The sequence below is a fragment of the Anomalospiza imberbis genome, chromosome 2, assembly GCF_031753505.1.
Source record: "Anomalospiza imberbis isolate Cuckoo-Finch-1a 21T00152 chromosome 2, ASM3175350v1, whole genome shotgun sequence".
NCBI classification, from domain to species: Eukaryota; Metazoa; Chordata; class Aves; order Passeriformes; family Viduidae; genus Anomalospiza; species Anomalospiza imberbis.
Genome location: NC_089682.1, coordinates 15,349,565 through 15,372,100, shown reverse-complemented (window position 1 = coordinate 15,372,100; position 22,536 = coordinate 15,349,565). Strand labels below are relative to the sequence as shown.

At 35.4% G+C, this 22,536-nt stretch overlaps 1 protein-coding gene across 5 annotated transcripts in view; it reads right to left on the bottom strand.

Moving 5' to 3' along the window:
• Positions 1-47: 47 nt before the first annotated feature.
• The window catches only part of RPS6KA3 (ribosomal protein S6 kinase A3), a 72,328-nt gene continuing 49,839 nt past the window's right edge, over positions 48-22,536 (bottom strand). For 4 of the 5 annotated variants that reach the window (XM_068179901.1, XM_068179903.1, XM_068179904.1 and 1 more), the window contains 12 exons: positions 18,816-18,904; positions 18,486-18,550; positions 18,285-18,387; positions 17,975-18,099; positions 16,101-16,226; positions 14,560-14,649; positions 10,058-10,216; positions 7,256-7,417; positions 6,995-7,071; positions 5,844-5,961; positions 4,964-5,104; positions 48-3,846 (listed from right to left, as the gene is read on the bottom strand). In XM_068179901.1, coding sequence (XP_068036002.1) covers positions 3,724-3,846; positions 4,964-5,104; positions 5,844-5,961; positions 6,995-7,071; positions 7,256-7,417; positions 10,058-10,216; positions 14,560-14,649; positions 16,101-16,226; positions 17,975-18,099; positions 18,285-18,387; positions 18,486-18,550; positions 18,816-18,904 — 1,378 coding nt within the window. In that variant the 3' untranslated portion in view covers positions 48-3,723. The remainder of the gene's footprint in view (positions 3,847-4,963; positions 5,105-5,843; positions 5,962-6,994; positions 7,072-7,255; positions 7,418-10,057; positions 10,217-14,559; positions 14,650-16,100; positions 16,227-17,974; positions 18,100-18,284; positions 18,388-18,485; positions 18,551-18,815; positions 18,905-22,536) is intronic. The other variant, XM_068179902.1, reaches the window with a different exon arrangement.

The window sequence follows — 22,536 nt, the reverse complement described above, 5'->3', positions numbered from 1 at the left end:
AATGAATTTTGTAACTGGTCAGAACAAATGCTTACACAAAACAACCCTTTAAGATGTTTGAAAGTTTATTCATAGTAGAAATTTCAATTTCTTTTGAAGACTACAAAACCTGCCATTAGACAGGAAAACAAGCAATGATACTTTCCAAAACTGTTCATAGTTACATCTGGAACAGTTTTAATTACACATTAATAGCATGATTGGAACATCTCTTAGATCAGACTCTGAATAAAACAATCATTTAAAGTATTCAGTACAATTAATTATTTTTTTTAAACTAGCATTTCAGTTCTATGACAGCAGTGCCAAGCATCTAACAGATGCTATTGTAATGGTCTAGAACAAGGTACAATACCACTGATTTCCTGGAACAGTACCTTAGACTCACTTACATGCCATGCTGAGAAAACTAGTATAAAGTATGATTGTATAGAATAGTAGAAAAATATTTTATCTGTGATTTTGCAATTTTTTAAAAATTGTTTAAGTATACTTCCCCCCCCAACTAGGTTGCAAAATAATTACATCCCTCATAAGTACACCTTCCCTTTGATTAGGTCAAGAGTATCAAGATAAAGCTAATCATTTACATCATTTTCATAAGTGAAAATTCATCTATTAACCATTGCTGCTTATTAAGGGCCAGCACACTTTGAATCCTGTCCTTCCAGTAATAGAAAAGCACAGCTTTAGTTGGTAACACCACATTTACAAAAGCAAAACACACACACAAAAAACTCCAGACATATAAATCTATTTTCTTATGGCCTTGTCTCTTCAGAAGAAAGTTTTAACTATTTTCTTGAAAAACTCCTTTTAAATTTTACTCAATGTTATAGTGATTATGAACACAGAACTTTGCCATTACTGGACACAGATGGCATTTAATGAGTATTGCAACTTCACTCTTCCCTCTGTTCCCTCATGCTCTCAAGCACAGTAAATGGTAATTTCACACTAAAAAAATTAAAAACAAACCATAGTCAACACATAGAAAAATTCACCTGTATCTGCATTCTCTTTTTTTATCCTCTATGACTCTCTGAGTCACTTGCTAATGCTTTGCAGACCAAGCAGCAGTCCAGCAATGCATTTACACAGTGTGTCATAAACTCACATTCTAACAGAAAAGTGCTGAGACTCAGAGAAGCATTATGTGGATTTCTTTACAGGTTATAACAACTGCAGCTATAAAAACATAAAAAAAAAGTGGAAGTCATGAACATGGATCCAAACCAGGAAGTAAGGTACATAAACCATGCCTGGCTGTAAAATACACCTCCCTGATTAGGCAGGTCCTTTATACCTTGGTTTAGAAAGTAACTTAAAAATATAGTGGATCTAGACTTCAATCCATTCACCTTAGGTGTGCTGAATTTTCCTGTTTTGCTACAATTTAAAATGTTCATCCTTTGCTGATATATATACATGACTTAATAGCAACATTTGTAAAGCCTAGACTAAATTAACAGCTCACTTGAGAGTGTAGATATATAAGATGCAGGAGTTAACTTTGCTTCACTATTTGGCTAATGAGTTTGAGGACCACAAAATAAGGCTACAATAAAACTACTGAAAGTATTTTTATATTATTTTAATGTGGATATTGCCAATAGTGAGGCAGCTTAACACTTCCTCTTTTTGGTCTGTTCTTTGCCAGGTACCTCTATACACACACTGAACACAGTAGGAACTCCTTCCTGAAGTGAAATGTTATTACTGACACACTGGCAAGTACTGCCATTCTTTTATTTCAACAGCATTTAAATAATTTGGTTGACTAGATATGGCAATCTTCTAATTAACACCTTAAAAGCCACCAGAAAGTACAGTTTCCAGATTTTGAGAAGCCTGATTTAAAATTGCTCACAGAGCTGAAAAACACTTTTTTTTTTTTTGAGAGGTGAGGTTTTACTAAATGCCTCTGGAACTGCTGACACTGTAAAAAAAATAAGATTGCCTTTTTCTGCCTCTACTTAAAAATGTTTCTTGAAGGAAGGGTAGATGCATCTGTACAGTTAAAGGGAACTTCTATGCTTGAGCACCAAGTAAGGGAAAGATACTGTTTGCTTGGGAAAAGCTATGTTTTCAAATTTCTCAGAGCTAGGCTAATTTAAGAATCCTTGTTTATAAAACCTATTTCTTCACAATTCTATAATGGATTAAATATTTAGCAAAATTTTAAGGGCAACAAAAGTGGGATCCTTTGCAGATCTAGCAAAGGAAGCTTCCCCAAGGAACTCAGAAATTCTGGCGGAAGATATGCTCCCATCCAGAACAAATCTGTGGTGTCATAAAGATGATTGTTCCTATCAACAAACCACTGATGGTTTCAGGGAAATAAGCCAATTAAGCACCATAAAAGAAAGTTAATACCACTAAGCCAAGAAAATACCTTCTTATGCAAAACACAAAATTGCATTGTTCACCAACAGCCATTCACCCACATCCATATTTTATTAACGCTAGAATTCCCAATAGTAATTTCATATCTGAAAGGACTTTACATAGCCTATAATTTTGGTGGAATGGAACACTCACTGTATTCAAACACATTCCAGTGTTAATTAAAATTATCAGAAAGTAACTGACAGAATATTAGATCCATCAGTTTTGCAACTGCAATGAATGCAGTTTACACCTACTCTTTGCAGGCTGCTGCTTATTAGCGACCAATATGTTTTGCTTTATCTTCAAATGCTGCCTTTCTTCTGTAATGCCAACATTCATTCACTGAACAATTCCTTTGCAGCTTAAACAAAAGTCATAGAATACAGATAAAATATTAACAATGGATTATAAGAATAAACCATATAGAAATGTCCTCTATCAGAAAGTATTTAGCAATAATTCCTGAGTCCAGAGATTAGATGGGAGAGACTAAAAGGGAGGGGAGGGGTAACAAAGACAGTGAGATATGGAGCAAGTTATCTTTTCTCTGGGTTACATTACCTATAAGATATATAGTATAGTGAGAGATTCACTGCTTAAATTTCCTAACATGACATGTGGCATCAAAAACACAGAAATGTAGAAAAGACATAGGCAAGGAAAACTACTTATCCATAGTATTACATTCAATAGCTGTTTAACAGTCAGGCTTCTTTTAGAGCTGTCAAACAATACTGATTAATCCAGGTGAACTGTTTAATCAGACTTACTTGTCATAATGATTAATAATATCTAAGTAAAACAAGGCATGTATACATTAAAGAAAACAGCACAGAAATGTACTGCTTGTGAACTGTTTACAAAAACATACAAAATGTTGGATGGCACAATGTATAGTGCTAATATAAACAGATTGTTTAAGCTAAGTGCTTAACATAAAACTGTCCATCTCGACCTGTAACAAAGAATATTTTAGGGGACAAAAAAAATATTCCTTATAAAAATAATGCTATGTGGTGCAGAGTGCTTTATTCAGTGTATTTTTGACAGAGGTGGCATTTGTAATTCTTCTGGTTTACTCAGTGGCGAACATGGTAATTTTCATTGTTTCCACTTGTCACTCCATTTGCAGCTCCAGTAAGATCAGTAACTTGCCATCAACAGTTTAAAGCGAGAGTAGATGAAAGCAGTAGCAGCAGCAGGAGCAGCAGCATTATAGGTACCAGCTGGGACAGAGTGTGCTTGCAGGTATCTGTCAGATATGTGCTACCTGTCGCCATGATTTGTGCTATCATCTTATGCTGTGGTACCAAGTGTCTGGTTGAGGTCATTTCACAGGGCTGTTGAGGTAATTTTTTTAATACCTCTCCTCTGAGCAAGAGTAGAACGGCCAACTGGCTCCAAAACTGGTGACTGGTTACGATTCAAAGCAGAGTAAGTTGCTGCCATTGCACCCTGTGGGGTAGAAGGGAAAAGAACAGTAAGAGGAGGTTGTGACTGATGCACACACTACAGCAGTGCTAAATGCCAGAAACTCTGAACAAGTTGCACCTTTCAGCCTATTTTCATCTACAAAACAGAAACATACTACTGCATTACTCAAGTTCTAGCAGTGTTACAAGTGAGTGTTTTTAGGGTAATAAATAGTTTTACATTGCTTAGTCAAACCCAGAAGGTATAAGCTAGGTTGCCAAATTAAGTTCTATCACTATGTTGTGTGAAAGAGCTGGGGAATGAAATCCCATTGGTAGACTGTCTCTGCTTATCACTTACATAACCATTTTAGTTTTGAACAAAATATTTAAAAATCACACACATTTTTCAGCACATAAAATACATTTAAAAAACTTAGAAACTTGTGAGCTGTGGGATCAGAACTCCCCCACTTCCCAGTTGTGTTTTGGATGCTAGAACTTTCTAATAACTGATTCAGAGTGTTAATTATATTTTTCAGATCCCTTTTATGTTGCACAAGAGATTCTTGAAAGTAGGACTGAAAACAAGATTGAATACAAAGAAGTAGAATTCAATTATTTTTGATTTTCCTCTGCTTGTTCAAAGTGAAAGAGTTCCAGGTTGTTTCAGACAGAGTTGCAGAAGTGTGATACCATAGTAATTAACACTGCCCTTCTGACTTCTCTTCAGCTTTTACCGTGATCACAAAGTATGCTGTTTTCCTTCAGTTACTGCCTAGTACCCTCCTCTGAAACTGTAAAGTTAGCAAATGATTTTACAACTCCCCTATAGTCACCTGACATTTTTCACTTGGAGAAGAATGATTTACATTGGTTTCTAAAAGCACTTAAACCTTCCAGTGTAAGTAAACCCAATAGATTTCAAACACAAGAAAGTTTTTTTTTTTCAAATGTATTAGATTTATCACCTGTAAGTGGTTTCACATTAAATCCTATTACATTACAAATTCATTTTATGGCTTTGTGCAACAACCAGCTGTAACAACTTTTTCACAGTATTTTGAAGATACACCTGCTACCCCCAACCTTAAAAACGAAACCCCTTTTGTTTACACTAATTTTGGCCAAACAGCAAGCTGAAAAAAAAATCTACTTACCTTCACTAAATGGGGAGCATCCTGCCTGTTCAGCTGGTATTGAGGCAACTGGTCACAGTGAACTATCCAGGGGTGACTGAGAACTTGGGCTGCAGTCAGTCTTTGATGAGGGTCAACATGAAGCATTTTTGAAACAAGGTCCTGTCAATGAAGGTCAATGGAAAAAACACCAGAAATTCAACTTTAAAACATATTAATAGTTCAAAACTATAAAGGATTGTAGAGGTATAAAAATATGTTCATAATGTCAGTTTAAGACAAATGAAAAACCACCCAGCAATGCTAACAGTTTATCTTTTAATTATGTGACTTAATAGACATTTGGTAACACAGAAGTGTGGTATCCAATTTAATGTGGAAAATTTTAGCATTTTAAGCATCCATATAGAAGGGCCATAAGGGATCTTGCACACTGAGGTTCATAGTGTATTTGCTGTCAAAAACAGAATTCTCAAAAATGTAATTCTTCATTGGTTTTCATTATCATGATTTAGACTACCTGTATGATTTCTGAATGTCATGCTTCCACATGAAGCTTTATCAAAGCACTTCTCACCACGGATAACTGTATGTGTGAATACTGATAAAACACACTATATTTCTAAGGACAGCTGTTAACTGCTACAGTGTAAGTCACACCTGTTCTTTCCTCCTACATGCAAGTGACTGCTGAAACATGAACTGATCAAAAACAGGAAACAAAATTCTAGGCACATAAGGGATTAGATCACTATTTTAATATAACAATGGGTGGAACTTAGCCAATCATCTATGATATAACATATACATTATAATCAACAACGTTACATTGCAATCCATCCCTGAGACAAAGCAACGTTACATTGCAATCCATCCCAAGAGACAAAGCAAATATACTTGCCTTAGCTGTGTCTGAAACAGTGTTCCAATAACCACCGCTGAGGGAGAACTTTCCACTTCCTATTCGGGCTAAAATCTCCTCTGGGGTATCATCAGGACCATTTGCAAAAGGAGTGTAGCTATTTAACCAAACAAATTCAATGTTAGCAACTTCCATAACCTGGGTCTCAGTAAGTATTGTAAATAGGTAACAAATAGTCAAACAGATGTAAAAAGAATTTATTCTTAACACATGAAAATACATGGCACTGACTATAGATCTGTTCTTATTGCATCTATTTCCTCTGTATCTGGTCTGAAAAGCAGATTTTTCCTGTAGCAGTTCAAATACTGGTGATTCCTGAATTACATAAAGTATTCCTTAAGCTTTCATATTCTAGTGAGGTACTAAACCAATCCATTCTGTTGTAAATCTAAATGTCTGAGAAAGAATAAATGCTGGTTTAATGCCAGAGGAAGAAAGGTGCACCAGTTTTCCTTGCTTGACTGTATACTCTTGCTGCTATTAGAATGCCCCCAACTAAAAAAGAGATACACTTAAAACCAACTATGTTTGTTGCTTATTTATTTTAAAATACAAAAATCTTTGATGATGTTAACTCTTGACCAAAGTGGCAACCTGAATAACCTAGCATAAAAAGATAGTTGCTATTGCATCTGCTAAATAGATTTTGAACTTCTAGTACTAAATTCCTTATCATCTTTTACACAATTCATTTCTGTTACATACACAAATGCCTTTCTGTTGCATTTTTATTATTTAATTGAATCACTTCAAACATTCAGTGGCTGGATTTTGCACAGAAACATGCTTTAATGCATTGCAATTATATTTGCAAGATATATTTTCTTCAATATATATGCTGCTTTATCTATCTTTTAATTTTCACATGAAACAATAAATTCTTAGTGCAAAGTCACCTTTAAGCAGAAATTAAAGCCCTAAAATAGAGGAGACATTAGAAGCAAAGAATTTTTCACACCAGCCCCTGAAAACTTGGATTTTACTAAAAGCAAAGCATATTCTCAACCCTGAAGTTGAGATTAATCAGTGCTTTGACAGAAACATCTGCAACAGTGGGCCTACATTTATTACTGGATTTGTTTGCAATGGTTTGGTATTCTACAGCAAAGCAAATGATAATCCCTTACCCAGTGAGCATGGTATAAAGTAGAACACCAAGGCTCCATATGTCACATGCAGCATCATAACCTTGCCTCTTTAAAACCTGAGGGAGATAAATGAAAAAAAATGCTTGGAAATGCTTTGATTATGCTGTAAAAATGGTAAAATTTCATATTTTTACTGTTTACAGAGTGATTCTACTAGTTGCACAAGAACAAAAAAAAATCTATCTAGCAAAAAAATCACAGTAAAATATATCAAGGCATATAAACTATCCTGGGTTTTACCTCTGGTGCAACAAAATTTGCTGTGTAGCATGGAGTCATCAGAAGACCATTTTCTGCTCGCAGTTGTTTTGCAAAGCCGAAGTCACAAATTCTAATTGATTCTGGATTACCAGATTCATCAACATAAAGAATATTGCTAGGCTTCAGGTCTCTGTGAACAACCTAAAAAAAAAAAAAAAAAGAAACCATTAAATACAATAAGCTAAACATATGAAAAGCTTTTTATTTTAATTGGCAATTCCGCTACTTAATTTTAAGTCTCCCATCTGCATGCCCAGTTTCCAGAATTCCAGCTTCCACCATCAGCTGCAGTGTTTTGATGCTCTGTGGTGTCTGGAGCATGACAATTCTAACTTGGAAACTCTTAACTATAAAATCTCCTCCAGACATCCCCGCCACCCTAATTTATTTGTACAGACAGTTCCAGATGTCTCTTCTAATGGTTGAATCATTATTTCCTTTTAACATGCATAACTAACAGGCTCTTTAAATCAGAACCTTTGGTTTCTAGTATCTTTTGGAGTCAGGAGTGCCCATATCTACTGATGTACCACCTTGCTATGTAACCACAGACTATTTACTGCTGGAGTAACTGTATTCCATTCTCATCATTCAATCTGAATTAATTTCAGAAAAACACTTAAAGCCTGATTAAGAAGGAATTTTAATAATAATAAGATGAAAACCCCCAAAGTATCAAAGAGGTATTCTCCAAGTACCAAAAAAAGCCTGTACTGGTTCCCAAGTGTCTGCTTTTGCAGGGGCTTGACATGTAAAATGTTTGACAATACTGGAGAAGCTGCCAATGTTCTGGCAGAATTTGAAGCTATGTTATAACAAGCCTTAACAAAACCTGGAATGCACAATGACAGTCTTTGAAATCAGATGACCTGATGTATTTTCTTCACAAGACTAGTTAGCCTACAGCCTCCAGAGACTTGGCTCTCTGTGAAGAAGAGGGTATATACCACTGTAAAACAGCAGAGTGGATCTAAGTGTCCTTTAAATATTGAAGCAGAACATGAGGGCCTTTATCTTCCTGGTTGTGCTGTGTGTTTTGTTAAACACAGTTTTTTGTGGTTAAATTTAAATGGAAGAGATTGCAAAATATTTCTATTTTGTGTAGAAATAACATTTTATTTTAGAGCAACAGAAAAGAAAAAAATAATGGGCAGGAACTTTCAGTTCTTTATTTCTTAGCATTGTGCTTTTGACCAGCAGTCTCAATTACCTATCAGCATTCACAAGTCTGCTGCTCCAAGAGGACATGACACTTCTTGTTTATTTGTTTTATGATGTCTCTTGTGCCAATCCTTAATCACGGTATGTTGGCCCTCATACTTTTAGAATGCTTTGGATGAGCGTTGGAAGCACTACTTATCCTGAGGATTTCATTCCTTGCTTAGCTAGTTTCTCAGTTCAGAAATATCTTACGGATGTCCATGAGGAAACTCTTCCTGGGAAGGGTTGTGGAGACTGCACACAGATGCAGAGACTGTCAAACCAGGTATTACCTAATACTATATTCAAATAACCTCCTCCAGTGTCCAAAGGAGTTTCAACAGGAAAATCCACTGAAGATATGAGGGACTCCTCCAAAAAAGAATAAGGCTACTTAAGTGCCCACTATTTACATATATGGCCAGCTTTCCTGTGGAGGTGTACTTAATGTAAGACTTGAAAATTTACAAAAGCAAACATTCCAAAGTGCATGTGGTCTAATACAAGTTAAAATGCCAATATTTAAGGAAATCAACAGTAAAGAAATTCAAACCCCTAAAATCCCTTGATGCAAGGACTCTGGGCCTCTTTTATCCACATGTGGCAAGAATAAACCATGTTATGATTTGTTACTCTATTATCTGTATTTTCATACAAAAGGTATCAAGGTTTGATCATAATTCCCATGGGTGCTGCTGGTCAAGGACTATAATCTGTGCACACAGGCTCAGAAAACCACACACATGAGAAAGTGACTGGAGTGATGAATCACAGAATGAGATACCAGATAACTTTGATCATAAGTTTTCGAAATAATAGCTTCCAGCCACAACAGTGTGTATTGAATTGTTATTTGTTATTTAAAATAATTTGGGTACTATATGTTCCAAAAAGCATCTTTTCTTGGGTAACAACATCATGTATTAGCAGCTTGACTTTTTCCTTGCACCCTTATCTTCTGCCTTTTCTCCATGCCCTTTTTCTTGTTTACTTAAAAATGCAACACAACTTGTCTTTCTTGTCATGCAACTATCACTCTGTCCTTCTCTATATTTGAATTACTTCCTGTCTCCAAATGCATTTCCCAAAGTGTTAATTTTCTGTCTCCTACAAGTTCCTGACCCTATAGCACAGGAGTTACAAGTCATAAACCGTGTTCTTCAAAACCAAGAAATCAAAGGAATTACAAGTATGACAGGTGGAAAATAAATTTTCAGGGTATATCACAGGACAAGATTGAAATGACATTAGGTCCCATGGCTATGCAACAACATTGGTCCGAGCACTTCTTCCTGGACTTTCTTCCCCTCATATCCTCTCTGTTAGTAATTAGCTGCATATTCCACAGAACTGCTGACAGACTGCACAAAGAACAACAGGAACAGTTGCATCATCTCAGTTATCTGAACACATACAGAGCTGATAAGGAAAGTTTTGATTTCAACACAAATTCCTGATGCAATGTAATTGTTTACCAAAAACTACTTACCACACAGAACAATGTATCAAGATACAAGTTTATGCTTCTGAAAGAGAAGAATATCAATAGCTAAAAACATTTTGTGTGAGATGGAAACTTACCCCCTGTGTGTGGAGATATTCAACCGTTTTTGTTATTGTAAACAGAACAGCACTAGCTTCTCGTTCCGAGAAAAATTTTTGTCTAAGAATTTTATCCAGCAGTTCTCCTCCTTTCATAAGTTCTGTTACTACATACACATATTTTCCATCATCATACACCTGCAAAAAGTACATAAAAATTTAAACTTCAAAATATTTATTCTCTGCTATCTTCCTGTGAAACACATAGCGCAGGTGTGTCCACAAGCTGTTTTCTTCAATTGTTTTCCCCGTATTTCATAACCCATACACTATCCAAACGTTGTTCATCTTCAGAATCGAACATAAAACCTTTACAAAAAGGCAATGCCAAACCAAAATAACATAGAAATACTGGCATGAAGGTGTTTAAAGATAAAAGGATAAATAACAGGTAGTTTCCCTAACACAGGTTCACTAAAACAAAGGAAATCAGACATGAGAAATGAAGTAGTAAAAATGGAAACTACTCGAATTAAGGCAAAACCAGAGCTAATTCAAGCAGCAATTACTGCACCAAATTAAAAATATAAACAGAGATAATTCCAACAATCAGACAAAAAAAAGGAAAAAATTAATCTAAGTTTATCTCAAATGGCCTCTATGAACAGTGCATACAAAGTTGCTATGATAAAAACCTAAAACTTATACATTACTCTGCACATAAAGCCTATGCCAAAGTCTAAAAGCATTAAAATATGCATATTTTATCCCTTACTTCTAGTCATGGAAAATAGCTTAATTTTTGCATGGATTTTATTGTCCAGGGAAGCATTTGAGAATTCTTTACATTTTCACCAGAGGGCACTACAGACTGAGTGATACCAAAGCACATTTTTAAGATACTTACACTTCAGCATTTCATTTCAGTTGCATTTCCAGAGAATCCTAGAATGGCTTAGGTTGAAAAAAGCCCTTAAAGATCATCTAGTCCCATCCCTCCTCCATAGGCAGGGACATTTTTTACCAGATCAGGTTGCTCAAAGCCCCATCCAACCTGACTTGGGAGTTCCAACTTAATCCAGAAACAATTCTTGCTTTAGTGAAATCTTGTACAAACTGTTCCCTTTAATAATTTCAACCTACTTTTATGGTGATGTCACAATTGTTATTTTCAGTAAAATGTGTGAAATAAAAAATAACTTGTGTTTAAGTAGAAACAATTACCAAAATTATAGAAAAATAAATTTAGGAATAGACCAGCTAAGTAACAGAATATAATAAAAAAAAAAAGGTTTTCATACCAATTCCCTGGTCTTAAGCTGCCTAGGAAAAAGTTGCCAATGAAGTTGTAAGCATCAAAATTTCTGTTCTCCTAACAATACTTAAAGGATTTATTTTCTCACCAAATTAAAAAAAAAAGAATGTTAAATAATTCTGTGGGCCTTACAAGCTCTTGATCTTAAGGACATGAAGACATGATGGGTTTCTGTATTCTCATTTAACAGAAATTTTTCCCCCAATGAAATATAAATGACTGAGCACCTGAATGTGTTTGTATTAAGATTTTAAATATTACACAGTATGCAAAAGCAGAATTATCTAATTCTAGATTCTAAACAGGATTTTTTTTAAATAGGCATGCTTCCTCTAATCCTGGTATAACATGAGATCAGCTTATTTCATTTGACATGACAGAGAATACACATCTCAGGATTGCAGAATTCAAGCAAAATTTGCATTTGGTTCCTATTTTACCTGCTGGTCCTGTCTGCCAGCCAAAAAACCCCAGAGATAACTCATCCCAAACGAACCATTCCCCTTGCACCAATTCCTCTAACGGCATTACCAACTCAAGTTGTTTTTGAATAAAAACTGATGAAGTTTCTTCGCAGATGCACAGTATCATGCTAAGATCACAAACGTGACACTATTTTTTAAAATTAACTGAGCACAAGCCACAGGTCAGTCAGTATGTTTTCTCTACAAGGTGAAGTGGAAGAAACTATAGTGAGAAACAGATGTAGGCATATGAACATAATGCATAATACATAATGCAATGGAGAAAGAAATCAAGGGTTTTGCCAAGGGAAGTAAGATTTTACAGACATATTATGAGGTTATTTTGAAATCATAAACAAGCACTTGGAAAGGGAGACTGGGTATCTTGTATTCAGGGTTCTAAAATGTTTCTGAAAAGATTCTTCAGGCAATGCTTTAAATAACTCAAAGCAGGACAAAAGTTCTGTTACAGAACAGTATTACATAAAAAGGGTAAAATACTTATAATGGTCTGGCACAGGAAGTTTCTAGGTAATGTTTTGTTGGAAGCTGTGTGCTTCCTCCCTTCTTACACTGTTTCCTAGGCATCCACTAAGGGCCTCTGTCAGAGGCAGGATATTGGATAAGAAGGCTATCTGAATTAGCACAATATAGCTGCTTTTGTTTATATACTGAGTAACTGAAAAAGACCACTGATAACAATCTGAAGGAAAACCCCCAGAGGACTGTGCACAGCAGAAAAAATTTGGTCTCTTGAATATCCATTGTTTCAATCCAAACACCTTCAGAATTAAATTACATAAAAAGGCTGAGCAAGAATGAAAACTTCCATCTTAAGCAAAATTCAAATATTACTGCATTTCTTCTTGAAATAGAAGAAAGATAGACATTATTTCTTGCAGAATAGTAATTTTTAAAACAAGTACTTAAATGCTGAAATATTTTATTTCGGCACTTCAGATTAGAAACATTGAAGTTTTGATGTGGAACTAAATGAGAAATTGAGCAAATCAACAATGAATTTTATTTTTACAATAGTACTCTAGAGTTTGGTGCACAGTGGTGTTCTAGAGTTTGAGACACGAAAGCAAATTACTCCTTATCTTCTCTGAAAGCTGTAATAGCACACCACTGTAATGTGAGATATGCAAGCAATCTGCCCCACGGGTCTGTATTAGGACAAGAAAAACCTAATGTCAAATTCTCACAGATTTATACAAGATTCTATTACATATGAATTCTATATCTCTTCTTATACTGGACATCCTTCCATAATTTCTACTTTGGGAACTGATCTGAAGCAGGAGTGAGTGAGAACTACAGCCTTTCTCCCTTTGTGGGCTTAAGGGTTTTTTTTTGGTAGTCTTCTATTTGTCTACTGCTGTTGTTGTGCATGAAAGATGGTTCCTGCTGGAAGATGATGGGTGATGATAAAAGATTAATTACAATGTGAAATAATTCAGCATATATTGCAGCTGTTTAAGACTGCCTGGATTTCTGTTCTCAATGTAAAATATTCATCATGCTTAAGTTCAGGTTAGGTGCTCACATTCTCATGTTTGTCTTCCTGATTAAACAACATAAACTGTGTTATGAATTAAAGTAACACATGAGCCCAGCATGCAGCACTAAAAGCACCATGAATGCTGATGCAGGTTCTGTTCAGCACAGCTCCTTTCAAGTAGTTTTACTGTCCAACCATATGAAACAGAACAGAAAGTGGGACTGGAATTGTGGTATCTTGCTTACAGTAAGATAAGCTCCCTAGTGGGCTCCCCTAAAGATCTACCTTATTTTCTCTGTCCAAAAAAGGGCCAAACAGTATGATATCAATCAAGTGAAGACAGATTACAGTAGATCAACTTAATGCAGTTATCTAGTGCTCATCTCCACGTATTTATGAGCTGTTGTTTTAATGACTTCAACATGTCTGACAATCTCCTTTCAGCTGAGCTCAGCTTCCTGGAAATGGTTTGCTGTTTTGCCTGAGGTTTGGTTTGGGGGACCAGAATATTTCCCTGCAGTCTAAGAAAGTCATTAAGAATACACCTTTTTAATTTTTAATCCTCTCTAATGAATAACCAAGGAGACAGAGACAATTTTCTTTTTCAGTTAGGTCATCAGAATATTCTGTTCACTATGAAAACCCTCTACCTCCCAGCTTATGTTATTCCTCACTTTTTATGGACAAAGAGTTTCCGTGGTCAGAGCAAATAATACAAAGAAAAAATACCTAGATAGTGTTCATACAGAGGCCAGATAAAGATACTGGGTAAAAAAGAGTGAAAACTATGGACATGGAAAGATTTTTTTCTACTACTGAGTAATACTTGCTACTGTCCATGAAAATTATTTTGGGTACTATGATAACAGTGAGTCCTTTGTTATATAATAATGTACATAAAAGTTGCTTTTGATTAATGTAGGGAAAATCAGATTTAAAGTTAACTAAACAATCAAAAAACATCCCTGGTCCTTTAAAAACACAGCCAATATTAAATAAATTATTCTTCTGCTAGGATTTCTGAAGGATGAATTATTTGACTCATTACAATAACACTGTACCACAATATATGCATCTTAAAAAGAAAACTCAAGACATGCCAGTAAAAAACTAGACTCTATTGAATAAACTGCATTGTTTTATTTTTAAATACTGGAAAGCATGAACATAAATCTAAAACATGTAGCTTCTCGTCTTTCAAATTAGAAATGATTCATAATTGTAATACACTAAAGGATGTCTTTAAAAGACTACTTACATCTTTCAGGGTAATAATATTTGGATGCTGTCCATAGCGCAGCAGGATTTCAATCTCTTCTGTTGGATCTCTTTTACTCTTGTCAATAATCTGTAAGAGCATAGGCGCAGTTCTTTTTGTGGATGTAGTGTAAGGCTTTGGTATGCTTATTAGCATCCACAGTTAAGCAGTATTCATTGTTGCAAAAGGCATTGATTATAACCAAAACCAAGACTGTTAAATTGGAATATTATACCAAGGCAAAGCAAAAAATATTGGGAAAAATGAAAAAAATCTCTTTTGAAAATTATTTTGGAAGATAAGTGACCTAACCTCTTTGTGATAAATAATGCAAGGTTGTTCAGTAGGTAAGACTTCAGTGATCCATTATTTAATAAAATAGAAGTTCCTAATTTACTACAAGATATTGTTCAGATGATGCTAATGAATTGATTTTCACAATGCTAATCTCAAATAAATATTTGGTGCAGCAAAAGAAAGCAGGAGAGAAAGAGAATAAAAAAAATAGAAAAAGTAAACATTTCTCAGGGTTAATTCAAACACACATTCATTACAAAAGTCCTTTTGACTCTCTGGCTGTAAAGTTCACCTTGTTCAAGCAAGCAAAATAACAGTTTGCCCTACTTAAATGTATTCTTGTTCTTCTCACTTTTTTCCTCTCCTGAACTGCAGAATTTATAATGTCTCTTCCATTGTTGTGTTACCCCTTCATCCTTATGCCCATACTGCTACCCATCCCCTGCTAACACATCAGACACTTATCTTATTGTTTTTTTCAAGATTCCTTGAGGAAAAAAATGCCCTAAGAGAGGCAACAGAAAAGCAAGTGACTCTTTATAACAAATGTCATAGCTAGATAGGGAATTACCAGCTATGCCAGGACTTTCTTGCAGTTTCAAGAAATTACTTCAATTTGAAAGCACAGGAGTCAAATCTCTTCCTGGCCAGAATCAGAATAAAAACAATTTAACTACCAGATTGAAACTGGAAGGTTTTGAGGAGGCAATCTACATAATGAATTCGCCTTTGTATTTTACATAGTTAAGTAGTAAGCTGTTCAACAATTCAAAAAGAGAACTGCCTCATAGAATACAATTTAAAGACTGCTTTTTTTTCCCCCCCGCTTATAAAGTCTGCTAATCCATTCTCTTGCTCTTATAGTAACCATTTGGACCCAGGTTATTACACAGAAAGACAAAAAACCTTATCATTGCAGTTCTGGGAAATCTACTGATTTCAACTGAGAACTTAATGCCTTCATAGAAGTGCTAAAAAGCCCTATAGAATAACAAAAACTACATTAAAAACCTTGCTGAACACGAGGAAGCCAAAACAGAGTTGAAGTTTATTCTGGAAGTTATACCAGACTGAAGACTGTTATGAACTCCTTACCCATTTGAGAATTTATGAATTTACTTTTGCAGCTGCATATAAAATATTTTTATATTAAAAAAATTAATCTTAATCTCTGTTTCTCTACAGCAAATAAAAGATGCCCAATGCTAAAATGTGGAAAGTGTTGCTTATAACAAAGTAATTACCTTTACAGCATATTCCATGTTTGAAGCTTTATGAACACATCTCTTGCAGACAGAATAAGAGCCAACTCCAATATCTTCCTTTACTTCATATCCATCAGTAAACTGAATGCTGTTCCTGTGCAACTGCTACCAAAATAACATTATCAATTAATGAATATTCTTAATGTGCAACTGATTTTTATATTAAAATAACTTTTTAAAAATTCAAATTGATTTGCTTAAAATTTTAACTGATGACTCTACTAGGTCAAAGTGGTCTAAATCCCCAGTACCTTCTGTTCAAAATTAGTATAAGATATAATATATATTACACATGCTGTAAATAACACACATATTAGAAACTGACAACTTTATTTTTCTGATTGCTGCTTTACTAATTTAAAGATAAAAACTCAAAACCAAAGAAAATCAGAAGACTTCAAGATAAAATAGTGATACAACAATGGTAAAGAAGTATCACTGTCTTTATTATCTGAATAGACAGAATGCCAGCTGGAAAATTCAGACATACTGAATAGAATCAGATTGGCTGGAATTGCATGGAATGGCAGTCAAAAATCCTTTCACAGAAATAAAAAGCTGAAAGGAGGACAAGTGCTCACTCTTGTAAGGGAAGGAAATGGTGTTCTAGTGCATGGAGTTTGTGCAAAGGATGCAAAGCATTTGCAGGAAACCATCTGGGTATCCTGCAGCACAGAAAAGAGGAAATAGGAGTGAGGAAGTTGTTGAGGGGCACAGAGGAAAGGCAGCAGAGAAACAGACCTTTACAAGAGAAGGAAACCATATACAAAGAGCAATAATGCCATCTACAAAACTATGTGGGAATAAAGCAGCACAAAGCAGCTTTCAGAAACTTGTAGCAAGATGCCAGGATCACAAATAATTCTGATGCATATATCAAATCAGAAAACGTTTTGAGAATAAAAAAGGATCTAAAGTTATATTTTAAAAATTTATTACACATGAAACAGTGACGTGTAGAAAAGCACGTTGCGACAATTCTAGACACAAGAGTGTCAAAGAAATACAAGGGCTATTATTCACATTCTGTATAAATTGTGGGGTTTTAAAAATTCTTAGACATTTACAAAATATCAGTGCATTGAAAAAATACAAATAAACCCAATCACACAAATAAATCCAATCATAAATCCAATCATTTATTCCTACCCATACATTAAGAAGTTTTCAACACAATTTAGATCATAAGTTGATTTTCATGACTCAGTAATTATTAAAAGCAGAGAGAGGAGGTAGAAACACCATTTTTACAGAGGTCTCCTCTTCCAGATGACAACCTCACAATTATTAATACAGGAGACTCTACTAGAGTCAATAAAATACATCAAGGAAGCCAAAGCTTTAGTGTGCACTGTAACATGGACTTGGTACGATGCACTGATATCAAGTCACAAAAAGCACAGATTAGCTAACTAATTTCAAGTGGCTTAGGAGGGACAGAATATGTGCTGAGCCAGCAGTCCAGAACATCCAGACATAATTCACAATCATACTCCAGTGCCTCCTACTACTGCATTGCAGGAGCCAACTGACATTTTCATGTATGGGGGAAAAAAACAATAAATCAATATATCTGTTATTCCACTCCACCTTATAGTTATGGCTTGACATTAAAGAGTTAATACAGTACAGATGGTAGAAGGTTTTCATTTAAGTTTGAAGCCTTAGCTGCTCAGTAATTTTACAGGTCCTGTACCTTCAGAGATTTTGTTTGGATGAAATAATCTGGTCTTTACTTTTCTTGTATAAAAGATGACAATGATTTTGTCATGATATCTCATTCTGTGACAGGGAAACAATCCATCCACCAAGAGACAACACTGATTTTTAAATTTTTTATTAGATGTACTCACCTGGACAATTGAATGCACTCCAACTGTCTGCATTGCTTGGCTTTCATCATCTGATGCAATAGCTACAAAACTAAATCCCCGAAAAAGCTGATGTGCATTAGCACTGGGTGGAATACCAGGTGAATCTGAAAAATACATCATATACTTATAAGCAGAGTCTTTAACATGTAGATATGAGTTGAAGTACTGAAATTTTGGTAGCACCTTAAATTTGTAAAGACAACAATTTCTATCAAATTTTGAATGAAGAAATTTGAAATTCAAATTCTGTCTTCTGAATATGTAAATTCTTTCATTCATATCTCTTTACCTTTTGGAGTTTTTGCTGTAAACTCAGGGTCAAAATAAAATGTATCTTCAGGTCTGCCAGTTGCAGGTTTAAAAGGTGGATGAATTTCTCTCCGGTACAATTTCTGAAGAGAAGGGACAAATGGTAAATGGAAAAGTTTTATGATACCATAAAAGATTTAACCAAGAAATGTATCGGATTGATTTTTAATTAGATACTCACATTCCAATCTATTTTGGAAAAGAATGCATGCCTCTTAATTTCTTCTACTCCATCTGGACCAGCTCCTTTTATAAGGAAGAAAAACGTCTATGAATTATTTTCTTCTTGGTAAAAGGAATGGCTAGCAAAATTATATTTCTTATTCCTTCTGCATTAATGTTAGATGTATGACTAGCAGAGATGATAATACTTTGGTGATCAACTGAAGGGCAAACTACATTCTTCCTTTAAAGCCCATTTTACATAGGAAAAAAAATTTTAGTCAGTTTAATGATCACTGATTTCATGAATATTATGATAAAATTTAAAATATTCTGCTAAAAACTTTACCTAATCTGTTTGCTGGGTTTCTCTTGAAGAGCATTCGCAGGAGACTCTGTGCTTCAAGACTCAAGAACTGGGGCATTCCAAGTTTGGCTCTAGAGAATAAAAATAATTAATAGTATACAAACATTTCTAGGTAAGAATTAACTCTGCATTCCCCCTGTCCTTTGCCATTCAACAAGTCCATAATAAATGAAGTAGCATCACTGAGAAATTGCCTTCAGACATCAGACACAGAGCAAAAGTGCTGTCAGTCATGTAAACATGTTTGGGTTTTTAAAATTTTTTTAAGTAGTATAGTATTTTCAGTAATGACTCAGGAAGTAGAGGAAAAGGTGGAAAAACATGTAGAGAAAAATAGATAGAGAATAGCAGTTTATAAACTTGTAAATTTTCATAATATGCTTTGATCCACTTATAGGTCCAGTTACTAGCAAATGACACCAAACAAAGCATTCTGATAGTTATATAATAGAAGGACTAAGAAAAGTACCACACTATGACACACACCAAGGTGACCCAAGAAACAAACTAGAATACATAAATTCAATTAAGGTAGGACAGATCTTGCAGGATTAGCTAGTTAAAAAAAAAAAAAAAAAAAAAAAAAAACAAAAACAAAAAAACACAAAAAAACCAAAAAAAACCCCACTCCTCTTTTCCTTTTTGCTCCCCTCCCCATTTTATTTCAAATAATACTTTTACATTTTGCCAGCCTTGAATTTTTAGATTTGAGTTTTTGTACGTCTTTAATTTCATTTTGTTCTGTAATCCTTGCAATCTTTTTTTCCTCTCCCTTTAATGTTGAGCCTTCATTCTTTCTGGGCTTACTGGGTTAATAGGGCTTACTTTTTCTTGTAACTATAATAATGGTAAGGAGGGATATAATTCCCTCCTTTCCATCACTAATTCAACCTGTAGCTTGTATTCTTCTGTAACAGTCCATGACACAAGCCCTGTGTTTCAATCAGAACCTGATCTGTCTTGTATTCCAGGTATTTGTAGATATTCACCTCTGCATCGCTTGTGTAAATGCATACGTGTTGCCACTGATTTATTATTCATTACTTTAAAACTAGAACTTAGTAAATTTTCCTTTCCTTTCAGCATTAAGAAAGCTAGGGCAGGGAGGAGGAAAATCTGAAAAACATTAGCTTCTTTAGACTCTTCAGTAACATACTACAGACAGACCAAGGCCACCAGTGGAGGGGAGGAATGGGCAGTGGGCCATCAAACTCTTCCTGACTGGCATGCACCACCTTTCACAAAATCCTGTATCAGGCACGTGACAGAGGAGAAGGAAAGGCAATTGTCAGAGTTCCTATGTTATGCAACTACATGAGTGACAGCATTTTTTTCTGACATTCCTGATGGACAATGGCAAAATTTTATATGAAGGCATACCTCTTAAGTAAAGGAGAAAAATGTTTAAAATTTCAGCAACCTATGATTACTTCAAACTGCAGGGCTTTCCAGTTTTAGGTGAAACACACAAGAATAAACAAAAATTTGTCTTGATAATGTTGTAAGAACTAAAGAAACCTCGAAAAAATTTGTTATAGAAGAATGCATTTTCTGTGGATTTTTAGGAACAGAAGGTAAGAAAAGCAATATATTATAAATATACACTATGGAAACTAGAATTCATATGCACACCTGTCCATTTTAAAGTTTTATGAAAAATTTAAGGAAAAATATACTAGGTATGTGGAAAATAAAAAGAAAACATAGACCAGAAAAAAAGTGTGGACTTAATCGGAAAACACTTCCAAATATCTTCTGGTTTTCAGCTGCTTTTAACACTTCTACACAAGATAATATTCATAAGAATACGAAACATTAGAAGAGAGTAAAATGTCTTTACATCATAGCACACTTTCTGTGCAGCTATTTGAAAAGACTAGAAGGTGAAAAAAGTTGGAAAGAAGTTGGAAAGTTGGATCCTATTAAGAGATACATTCTCAAATGAAATCTGAAAGTAATTACAGAATCACAGAAACCTAAAATTGCTTAGGTTGGAAAAGACCTTTAAGATTATCAAGTCCAACCATTAAGCCAGCACCATCCAGTCCACCACTAAACCATATCCCTGTGTGCCACATCTTTTTTAAAAACCTCCAGGGATGGTGAATCAGCCACTTCCTTGGGCAGCCTGTTCCAATGCTTTACAACCCTTTCAATGAAGAAATTTTTCCCAATATCCAATCTAAACGTCCCATAGTGCAACTTGAGGTCATTTCCTCTCATCCTGTTGCTTCTTACTATGGAGAAGAGACTGACCCCCACCTGGCTACAGCCTCCTTTCAGGTAGCTGTAGAGTGATAAGGTCTCCCCTGTGCATGCTCCAGAGTAAACAAACCCAGATCCCTCAGCTGTTCCCCATAGGATCTGTGCTCCAGACCCTTCACTGGCTCCATTGCTCTTCTCTGGACTTGCTCCAGCACCTCAATGTCCTCATAGTGAGAAGCCCACAACTGGACACAGGATTTGATGTGCAGCTTCACCAGTGCTGAGTACAGGGCGACAATCACTGCCCTGGGCTGCTGGCCACACTGTTGCTGACACACAGGCCAGGATGCCACTGGCTTCTTGGCCATGTGGGCACATGCTGGCTTATGTTCAGCAGTTGTTGACCAAGACTCCCTGGAGCTTTTCTGCTAGGTAACTTTGCAGCCACTCTTCTCTAAGCCTGGCATGTTCCCTTAGTGTAAGACCTGGCACTTGGCCCCACTGAACCTCACCCTATTGGCCTCATCCCATTGATTCAGCCTGTCCAGATCCCTGAGTAGAGCCTTCCTACCCTCCAGCAGATCCATATTCCCTCTTATCCAGGTTGGGGGCACCTGCAAACTGACACTCAATCCCCTTGTCCAGGTTGTTGATACAGAAGTTGAACAGGACTGGCCCCTTGAGAACACCACTTGTGACCAGACATCAGCTGGATTTCACTCCATTCAGCACCACTCTCTGGGCTATGAATGACTATGAACATCAATTACCTGGAGAAATACAAGGATATTCTACATGGCAGCTGAATACAGAAGATATTTATAGCAACAGTGAAAAGACTGTTGAGGAACAGAGCGGAGTCACATGCAGGCAAAGAGAAGAAGAGAAAGAAATGACTTATGAGACACACAGAAAAAAATGGCTCCTGAACCAAGTGAGAGTGCAGCAGAACTCAGAACTCAGACTAGCTTCTTGTAAATAGGAGGTGGTCAGAAGAAGTTTATGCTTGCTGTGAATAGACAGAACTTTTTAGTTAAAAGACATTGAATAATAACACCATGAAGATTTGATCTGGCATAGTGCTGAGGCAGCAGAAGAAACTAGCATCACTAAATATATTTGCAAATAAGATGAAGAAAAAAAACAAGGGCAAAGAATAAGATAACACGTATGCATTATGAAAGCAAAAGCCAGGAAAATAATGAGTGTGTTTTCTAGTGGTTTTCACATTCTAATTAATTAGAGAAAATATGAAAGAGTTCCATATTATTTATTTTTCAAAACAGGCTTTCAGTGCAAAAGAAATTCCACCTTTGATATATGGGTAGACAAGTGGATAAAAGGACTGAGAACAATGAAGCAGAAAACAAATGAGAAAACTAAGATAATCTTATGAACTTCCATAGAAAAAAACTGTATTAGTTAAAAATAGATGGAAACAGAGAAGTGAACCTATGATATGAGGAAACAGACTGTTTGGCTACAGTCCCAAAAATGG